An 11,097-nucleotide genomic window follows, 5' to 3' on the forward strand; every position below is an offset into this window, starting at 1 on the left:
TCTCTTCTCCCGTCTCCCCTCTCCTCTTCGTCTCTCCTCTTCTCCCGGCTCTCCTCTTCTCCCGTCTCCCGTCTCTCCTCTTCTCCCGTCTCCACTCTTCTCCCGTCTCCCCTCTCCTCTTCTCACGTCTCCCCTCACATCTCCCCTCTTCTCACGTCTCCCCTCTCCTCTTCTCCCATCTCTCTTATTCTCATGTCTCCCCTCTCCTCTTCTCCCCTCTCCTCTTCTCTTCTCCCGTCTCCCCTCTCCTCTTCTCACGTCTCCCCTCTCCTCTTCTCACGTCTCCCCTCTCCTCTTCTCACGTCTCCCCTCTCCTCTTCTCTTCTCCCGTCTCCCCTCTCCTCACATCTCCCCTCTTCTCACGTCTCCCCTCTCCTCTTCTCACGTCTCCCCTCTCCTCTTCTCCCATCCCTCTTCTCACGTCTCCCCTCTCCTCTTCTCCCATCTCTCTTCTTCTCATGTCTCCCCTCTCCTCTTCTCATGTCTCCCCTCTCCTCTTCTCACGTCTCCCCTCTCCTCTTCTACCATCTCCCCTCTCCTCTTCTCACGTTTCTCCTCTTCTCACGTCTCCCCTCCCGTCTCCCCTCTTCTCCCGTCTCCCCTCCCGTCTCCCCTCTCCTCTTCTCCCGTCTCCTCTTCTCCCGTCTCCCCTCTCCTCTCCTCCCGTCTCCCCTCTCCTCTTCTCCCGTCTCCTCTTCTCCCCTCCTCCTCACTCTCTTTCTCCTTGCAGGTACTGTTGGTTCAGGCCATCAGGCCAGATAGACTACAGAGTGCCATGGCTGCCTTCACCTCGCAGGCCCTGGGTGAGTGTGTGTGTGTGAGTGTGTGTGTGTGAGTGATCCCTTCCGTCCGACATAAATCTGTCTGTCTAGTAAAAGTGTCATCATTAGTGCTGATTAATCCATCCTAACGACACAGCAGAGGTCAACCGCATCGGCTGCATCTCTTCTCACTGCAGACGCAATGCAGTGAGTCAGCACTTTATCTTCTTATGGCTGCAATCCCGTTAACGGGATGATATGACAACAGCCAGTGAAAGTGCAGGGCGCCAAATTCAAACAACAGAAATTGCAAAAATTAAAATTCCTCAAACATACATGTATCTTATACCATTTTAAAGGTAATCGTGTTGTTAATCCCACCAAAGTGTCCGATTTCAAATAGGCTTTTCAGCGAAAGCACCACAAACGATTATGTTAGGTCACCGCAAATCACAGCCAAACACAGTTATTTTTCCAGCCAAAGACAGGAGTCACAAAAAGCAGAAATAGAGATAAAATGAATCACTAACCTTTGATGATCTTCATCAGATGACACTCATAGGACTTCATGTTACACAATACATATATGTTTTGTTTGATAAAGTTTATATTTATATCCAAAAACCTCAGTTTACTTGGCGCCATGTTCAGAAATGCCTCCAAAATATCCGGGGAAATTACAGGGAGCCACATCAAATAACATAAATACTCATCATAAACTTTGATGAAAGATACATGTTTTACATAGAATTAAAGATACACTTGTTCTTAATGCAACCGCTGTGTCAGATTTCAAAAAGCTTTATGGCAAAAGCACAATATTCAATAATCTGAGAACAGCGTTCAGCCACAAAAGGAAGCCATACAGTTACCCGCCCTGACTATTTCCTGTCTCCTTCTGCCCCACTTCACAGTAGAGGCATCAGACAAGGTTCTACAGACTGTTGACATCTAGTGGAAGCCGTAGGAAGTGCAAACTCATCCATATCCCACTGTTTGTTCAATAGCGGTGTGTTGAAAATCTACCAACCTCAGAATTCCCACTTCCTGTTTGGATTTCTTCTCAGGTTTTTGCCTGCCATATGAGTTCTGTTATACTCACAGACATCATTCAAACAGTTTTAGAAACTTCAGAGTGTTTTCTATCCAATACTAATAATAATATGCATATATTAGCAACTGGGACTGAGGAGCAGGCAGTTTACTCTGGGCACCTTTTCATCCAAGCTACTCAATACTGCCCCTGCAGCCATAAGAAGTTATACAACTGATGTACTTGAGGAGTCATCAGTCCATATAACATGCACACGAACACACACACACACACACACACACACACACATGCATATGTAGAGAACCAGCCGCCATCACATACACACAGAAACACGTGAGCACACACCTGCAGAGAGAAAGAGACTATACTCACATACACACAGAAACACGTTAGCACACACCTGCAGAGAGAAAGAGACTATACTCACATACACACAGAAACACGTTAGCACACACCTGCAGAGAGAAAGAGACTATACTCACATACACACAGAAACACGTGAGCACACACCTGCAGAGAGAAAGAGACTATACTCACATACACACAGAAACACGTGAGCACACACCTGCAGAGAGAAAGAGACTATACTCACATACGGTTCCTGTACTCCATGAATGGAGTTGCCTGATACAGCAACGATAGGGGACGTGTACAGTGATTCATAGACCGTCATTACTCTTAATTTGCCACTAACAGACACAGACACACACAGACACACAAACACACACACACACACAGACACGTGAACGCACACTGAGGATGAAGCACAGTAAATTCATCTCTAGCCATTTCTCTTCATTTGACACACACTCACGCGCGCACACACACACACATGGCTATATGCACACACACATCCAAACCTCCGTAATCTATCAGCGGTGCTTGTGTGTTTGTGTGTGTGTGTAGACCTGCTGAATATGTGGTGATTTCTCTTCATTATGCCAGCGGGCTCAGAGGGGAACACAAAGTGATATGATTGGACGATTAGCCCCATGGAGGGAGAACAGATTGGCTGTAATTCACTGGAGTCACGGAGGTCTGACGAGGTTTCTCCTGCATGCGTACCTGCAAGTGTGTTTGCTTGCATGTGTTTCTTACGTCTTCAATGTAGATTTCAGACCCTCAGTCTTGGAGAGATTCCTCATTGACGTGTTAGGTCAGCAGTGTTACTGTTAATGCACCTTTACTAAGGGCCATATTTTGCTATGCTGTCATCAACAGAGTTTAGTAGTTGGGTCCCAACATTTGGTTCTTGTGTCACTTTGTTGCATTTAGTGTCTGTCGTAAGCAACATTAGTTGACAACTGCTGTGTACTGATATGATGGATTGTATGTATTCATTGAACTGGGGGAGCATTTGTCCATCTTCCCATGTTGGCTCGATTCCAGTGGTCAAATTATTGTTTCTCTAGAATTTCCACTACTATAAAACTTAAATTAATAGCCCAGGCTTTTATTTGCTTGAAACACTGAACAGAACATGAGCTTATTTGAGACAGGCTTCTATTTGAGACAGGCTTCTATTTGAGACAGGCGTCAAATTATTTAATTTTTACCTTTATTTAACTAGGCAAGTCAGTTAAGAACAAATTCTTATTTTCAATGACGGCCTAGGAACAGTGGGTTAACTGCCTTGTTCAGGGGCAGAACGACAGATTTTTACCTTGTCAGTTCGGGGATTCGATCTTGCAACCTTTCGGTTACTAGTCCAACGCTCTAACCACTAGGCAACCTGCCGCCCCAATTCCTTAATGCTAATCAATTTCTTAATTTTCTGCTCTAATATGTTATCATTTACACACTGTGTCACATTTCTTTTGTCTTAGTATGCCTCAATAAAAAACTACTTTTTCTCTACTAATTATTCTCCTGGCTGTGCGTTTTGGTCAGTTCTTACTTTCGCCACTAGGGGGCGATCAGCCAAATCCTAGGGTTCTGTACTCCTGAAGTTGTTGACTGTTTCTGTGCTTGCCAGTTAGCTAGCAGTACTCAGCAGTAAGCAGCCAGTGGCTAGCAGTTTCTTACTGGTGATAACAATTGATGATTGGTATAATTTTTTCTAGGCATTACGGAATTATTTTATGTAACAAATCGAACATTAAACCTTGTGAACAATTCATGGTAATTCATGGTAACCTCGTAAACAATTTATTTTGAGAAACGGGTGTTAAAATGAAATGTGTGACATTGCCCGGCTATTAAAAGGGACACGTCTATTTGGTACTCAGCGTTTAATTTACATTTTTACGGTATTTTCTCTAAAAAAACAGCCGCACATTCCAGTCATTCCTCTCAGGACGTTATCCTTGACTGGACAATCTTTCCTACCATATCTGCTGCTCTATTCTCCCCCTCTGCCATCTACCTCCCTGGCTATTTCTCTTTTACGTCTCCTCTCAATCTATACCTCTGGTTTTCCTCCATCTCTTTCCTTTCATTTCTTCCTCAGTCTTTCGTTTGACTGCCCACACACACACACACACACACACACACACACACACACACACACACACACACACACACACACACACACACACACTCTCTCTCTCTCTAATCTGCCAGGAAACACAGGGTTCTTTCTGCCTAATGAGCCACCTATTCATTCTGATAATCCTGCTAATTGCATGTAGTTTTATGCCAGCGCTATCAATGACTCTGCAAATTGGTGTTTGTGTGTTTTAGTGTGGACCCATGCATATGAAAGCTTCACAACTGCTGAATGAGACTGATAATTGGACTGCTACACAGTTAGATTTGGCAAATTATCACAGCAATAATGTCAGCAAATAGGCTGTCAGATGTTACCTAGCGATGTGGAGTTATCAGACCATAACCATGTCCCTAAACACTGTCAACCTGACACGCTGATGTTAGTCTCCTCCCCTCCTCACACACCATCATTATCTCTCTCTGAGAGTGTGTGTGGTCTGGCTCAGGGTTGTGTTCGGTACTGGTACTAACCCATTCTGTCTTACCCGGACAAGCCCCTGGGTTGGAGACGGGGGGAGAGGGTGAGGTGGTGTGTAGAGGCTGGAGTTGGCCAGGGGTTGACGGGATGGAGAGGAGGAGATGGGATGACAAGGCTCTGATAGGTTATTGGAGCGCCGGTCTTCTCACTTCTGTAGAGATAATGAGGAGTCTGCTTCTCTGTGAGCAGCTGTCCTACACAACACAGAACGTGATTAGTTAGGTTCTCACAGACACACACACACACACTCACACATATACAGCCCGCCGTACCTCCAGTGCACCATCACTAGGACTACTTGACTGTATTCAACATATTGTGGAGCAGAGTTGCACTGCATGCTAATGCTAACATCTATACTAGCTGCTACACTTGAGGGAAGTCCTGATATGTAGTGATCATTGCTAAGCCCTACGACCTATCCAGGTAACGGCCCATTTCCCTTTTTATTAGAATGGAACACACCCTAAGGCTAACCCTGTTGACTGCTAAATGTGATGGAGAGGTGTTTGAGCGGCTGTCATTCAATTCCTTCTGAAAGCTACAGTTATGTCCTTTATTAAACTGTATGTTCAGTATTTAAAATGGCTATCCTTCTCCATTGATGAAGCTGCCACATGTCCACTGTTAGGAGACGTGTGTGTGTGTGTGTGTGTGTGTGTGTGTGTGTGTGTGTGTGTGTGTGTGTGTGTGTGTGTGTGTGTGTGTGTGTGTGTGTGTGTGTGTGTAAACGCTAAGTGAACGCATTGATGAAGCTGTGGTGTGTCAGTGTGTGTGTAAATGCTAAGTGAACTCATTGATGAAGCTGTGTGTGTGTGTGTGTGTGTGTGTGTGTGTGCCACAGTACAGTCTGTCTCCCTGGCAGTGAGTCACTATGCTAATGAAGCGTGGGGCTTTAATCCTCTTAGAGCTAATCTCCCACAATCCCCCGGTCCAGCCTGGCCACTGCCACAACACAGTGGAGCGCTATCAGCACAGTGTAAACACAGCAACACACACACTCACACACTAAAACACACAAGAGGTCTTCACTGGTCCACCCAAACCCATTACCCAGGGCCCGACCCGGGTCTGAAATTCTGTAGTTGACCCTCAGATCCGGGTCAGATCTGTTTTGATTTCACGGTAAGGACCCGTATAGACCCAAACACGACTGCTGAGTGAGAGAGCGAGAGACGTTAAATTCTACAACCACCTAAAAGGAAGCGTTTCCCAAACCTTCCATAACAAAGCCATCAACTACAGAGCGATGAACCTGGAGAAGAGTCCCCTAAGCAAGCTGGTCCTGGGGCTCTGTTCACAAACACAACCAGACCCCACAGAGCCCCAGGACAGCAACACAATTAGACCCAAACAAATCATGAGAAAACAAAAAGATTATTACTTGACACATTGGAAAGATGTATTTTTTTAAACAGAGCAAAATAAAATGCTATTTGGCCCTCAACAGAGAGTACACAGTGGCAGAATACCTGACCACTGTGACTGACCCAAACTTAAGGAAAGCTTTGACTCCGTACAGACTCAGTGAGCATAGCCTTGCTAATGAGAGAGGCCGCCGTAGGCAGACCTGGCTCCCAAGAGAAGACAGGCTATGTGCACACTGCCCAAAAAATTAGGTGGAAACTGAGCTGCACTTCCTAACCTCCTGCCAAATGTATGACCATATTAGAAACACATACAGTTGAAGTCGGACGTTTACATACACCTTAGCCAAATACATTTAAACTCAGTTTTTCACAATTCCTGACATTTAATCCTCGTAACAATTCCCTGTCTTAAGGTCAGTTAGGATCCCCACTTTATTTTAAGAATGTGAAATGTCAGAATAATAGTAGAGATAATTATTTATTTCAGCTTTTATTTCTTTCCTCACATTCCCAGTGGGTCAGAAGTTTACATACACTCAATTAGTATTTGGTAGCATTGCCTTGAAATTGTTTAACTTGGGTCAAACGTTCCGGGTAGCCTTCCACAATCTTCCCACAATAAGTTGGGTGAATTTTGTCCCATTCCTCCTAACAGAGCTGGTGTAACTGAGTTAGGTTTGTAGGCCTCCTTGCTCGCACACGCTTTTTCAGTTCTGCCCACAAATTTTCTATGGGATTGAGGTCAGGGCTTTGTGATGGCCACTCTAATACCTTGACTTTGTTGTCCTTAAGCCATTTTGCCACAACTTTGGAAGTATGCTTGGGGTCATTGTCTATTTGGAAGACCCATTTGCAACCAAGCTTTAACTTCCTGACTGATATCTTGAGATGTTGCTTCAATATATCCACAAAATGTTTCTTCCTCATGATGCCATCTATTTTGTGAAGCGCACCAGTCCCTCCTGCAGCAAAGCACCCCCACAACATGATGCTGCCACCCCCGTGCTTCACGTTTGGGATGGTGTTCTTCGGCTTGCAAGCCTCCCCCTTTTCCCTCCAAACATAATGATGGTCGTTATGGCCAAACAGTTCTATTTTTGTTTCATCAGACCAGAGGACATTTTTCCGAAAAGTACAATCTTTGTCCCCATGTGCAGTTGCAAACCGTAGTCTGGCTTTTTTATGGCGGGTTTGGAGCAGTGGCTTCTTCCTTGCTGAGCGGCCTTTCAGGTTAAGTCGATATAGGACTCGTTTTACTGTGGATATAGACACTTTTGTACCTGTTTCCTCCAGCATCTTCACAAGGTCCTTTGCTGTTGTTCTGGGATTGATTTGCACTTTTTGCACCAAAGTACATTCATCTCTAGGAGACAGAACGCGTCTGTACAGATGAACATGGTACCTTCAGTTATTTGGAAATTGCTCCCAAGGATGAACCAGACTTGTGGAGGTCTACAATTTTTTCTGAGGTCTTGGCTGATTTCTTTTGATTTTCCCATGATGTCAAGCAAAGAGGCACTGCGTTTCAAGGTAGGCCTTGAAATACATCCACAGGTACACATCCAATTGACTCAAATGATGTCAATTTAGCCTATCAGAAGCTTCTAAAGCTATGACATAATTTTCTGGAATTTTCCAAGCTGTTTAAAGGCACAGTTAACTTAGTGTATGTAAACTTCTGACCACTGGAATTGTGATACAGTGAATTATAAGTGAAATAATCTGTCTGTAAACAATTGTTGGAAAAATTACTTGTCATGCACAAAGTAGATGTCCTAACCGACTTGCCAAAACTATAGTTTGTTAACAAGAAATTTGTGGAGTGGTTGAAAAACGAGTTGTAATGACTCCAACCTAAGTGTATGTAAACTTCTGACTTCAACTGTATTTCCCTCAGATTACACAAAACAAACCCAATTTTGATAAACTCCCATATCTACTGGGTGAAATACCAGTGTGCCATCACATCAGCAAGATTTGGATTTGTGTCCTGTTGCCACAAGAAAAGGGTAACCAGTGAAGAACAAACACCATTGTAAATACAACCCATATTTGTTTATTTATTTATTGACCAAGAACCAACAGGTAGGCTTTCACTTCATACTTTGAATGGAGTGGTTTTTGTTATTGTGTAGGACGGTGGAAAGTGCAGCCTATGTAGCTTTGATTAGTCAACCTACGCTTAACTAGCTTCTCTTCTCTCTGTTTGATGCAGTCAAAACAGGTACTATGTAATATGATTGGATGAATAATAACCTAGCTTTTGAGCTAGAAGTTAGTAACTAGTGCGAATCGGCTTGGTTGCTGCTGGCTCTCTCTGTCTCCTCACGCCACACAGTCAGAAACACACAGCAGGCCCCTCCCGCCGCCTGCTACAAGCCCTGTTCCTCTCACCTTCGGTGTGTTAACAGCTTCACTCAATAATATCGCTACTAAATTGTATGATCTGCTGTTTCCCTCACTCGGATCAGATCGGGTCTGGACCCGACCGGGTCAACATGGGGCTGGGGCTGGTTGTGCTCGGTTGTCCTACCCGTTTGTAGGGTCCGGGGTAGAAGCCCCGTGTCGTTTTCGTAACGGGACCTCTACACACACACACACAGATGAAGACGCATTGTACACCAGGGTTACACAACTCCAGTCATTCAGGACTACTGTGATGTTTTGCTTCTAAACCTAAAATCCTTTTTACTTAATTGATCAATCAGTCAGTGAATGGTCAGGGAGTCCACTGAGTAAAGACAGAACACACACACACACACACACACACACACACACACACACACACACACACACACACACACACACACACACACACACACACACACACACACACACACACACACACACACACACACAGAGAGAATGTCTCAGAGGAACACATCCACACAGACCCAGGTCTTTTATGTAGTGCCCGTGCCCAGCATACAGAGAGAGAGAGTGTGTGTCCCTTTTGCCTGTCTGAATATTGATCAGATACCCTTTCATTGTGGAATGATGGGTGTAGGTGCTACGTGTTTGGGTGTGCTCGTTTGCATGTGTGTGGCATATCAATGTGTCAAGTCAGAGGGATGTTTCTCTTAGCGTTGCCATGGCAATGCAGGAAAAGGTCGCTGGAAGGCGTTCTAGCCATGGCCGAAGCTGGTGTGTGTGTGTGTGTGTGTGTGTGTGTGTGTGTGTGTGTGTGTGTGTGTGTGTGTGTGTGTGTGTGTGTGTGTGTGTGTGTGTGTGTGTGTGTGTGTGTGTGTGTGTGTGTGTGTGTACGATCAGAATATAAATGAAAGTTTTGTTCTGCTCTCTGTGTGTGCGTTTATGTGTCTACATGTACACTGAGTGTTCATAACATGCTATTTCCATGACCGACTGACCAGGTGAATCCAGGTGAAAGCTATGATCCCTTATTGATGTCACTTGTTAATCAGTGTAGATGAAGGGGAGGTGACAGGTTAAAGAAGGATTTTTAAGCCTTGAGACAATTGAGACATGGATTGTGTAGGTGTGTCATTCAGAGGGTGAATGGGCAAGACAAAATATTTAAGTTCCTTTGAACAGGGTATGGTAGTAGGTGCCAGGCGCACCAGTTTGTGTCAAGAACTGCAACGCTGCTGGGTTTTTCCACTTTCAACAGTTTCCCGTGTGTATCAAGAATGGTCCACCACCCAAAGGACAACCAGCCAACTTTACACAACTGTGGGAAGCATTGGAGTCAACATGGGCCAGCATCCCTGTGGAACACAATCGACACCTTGTAGAGTCCATGCATTGACGAATTGAGGCTATGCAACTCAATATTAGGAAGGTGTCCCTAATGTTTTTGTCCAGTCAGTGTATACAGTAGGTGTGTGTGTGCATGCGCCTTACGTCCTTATGTGCTCTGAGAGAAACATTGTCTGGCAGCACAGACCAAAGGAAGGTGGGTTTGGGGGTGTGTGTGTGGGGGGGCAGACAGGGGAGAAGGTTGGGGTGGGGGCAGACTGGGGAGAACGTGGGGGTGTGTATGTGGGGCAGACTGGGGAGAACGTGGGGGTGTGTATGTGGGGCAGACGGGGAACGTGGGGGTGTGTATGTGGGGCAGACTGGGGAGAATGTGGGGGTGTGTATGTGGTGCAGACGGGGGAGAACGTGGGGGTGTGTATGTGGGGCAGACGGGGGAGAATGTGGGGGTGTGTATGTGGGGCAGACGGGGGAGTACGTGGGGGTGTGTATGTGGGGCAGACGGGGGAGAACGTGGGGGTGTGTATGTGGGGCAGACGGGGGAGAATGTGGGGGTGTGTATGTGGGGCAGACGGGGGAGTACGTGGGGGTGTGTATGTGGGGCAGACGGGGAACGTGGGGTGTGTGTATAACTCAGGTATTCTTGCGCTGTGTGTGTGTGTGTGTGTGTTGATGAGATAACCAATCAGTGAGTCTACATATTAGAGCTCATTTATACTAATACCTTGAACACACGTCCCAGAACCACTCACTTATCACCATGGAAACGTCTGATAGACAGGAGCAGACCCAGTGACGCTACTGTCAGAACATTCATCTACATGCAGTACAGAACACACACACACACACACACACACACACACACACACACACACACACACACACACACACACACACACACACACACACACACACACACACACAGAGAGAGACTCACAGCGTGGACCGGTTGGATAATCATCTCTGAGTCACAGTGTGTATTCACAGTCCAAATGACTGTCTGCAGGAGACCACACGCCTATGGTGCTGAGGAGAGATGCAAGAAAAGAGAGAGGGAGGGAGAGCAGAGGAGGAGAGAGGATGCTATACAGTCTCATCATTGTGTCCTTTGTTCCTCTATAACCCTCAGGGTGACATGTCTATACTGTGTTTTTGAAAAAGCTCCTGGATGCACAATTGGATCTTTGGTCAGATCTTATTTATAAAACCTTCTTAGGCCTCACTCCCCCC

The 11,097-nt window shown here is 45.6% G+C and overlaps 1 protein-coding gene across 1 annotated transcript in view; it reads left to right on the top strand.

The window, feature by feature from the left end:
* LOC120036301 (cytoplasmic dynein 2 heavy chain 1-like) overlaps positions 1–11,097 on the top strand; it is a gene marked incomplete at its 5' end in the record, with an annotated part of 52,610 nt that overhangs the window by 22,396 nt on the left and 19,117 nt on the right. Inside the window, one exon of the mRNA XM_038982773.1 lies at positions 731–803. Coding sequence (XP_038838701.1) covers positions 731–803 — 73 coding nt within the window. The remainder of the gene's footprint in view (positions 1–730; positions 804–11,097) is intronic.

The sequence above is a fragment of the Salvelinus namaycush genome, unplaced genomic scaffold (genome assembly GCF_016432855.1).
Source record: "Salvelinus namaycush isolate Seneca unplaced genomic scaffold, SaNama_1.0 Scaffold1293, whole genome shotgun sequence".
NCBI classification, from domain to species: Eukaryota; Metazoa; Chordata; class Actinopteri; order Salmoniformes; family Salmonidae; genus Salvelinus; species Salvelinus namaycush.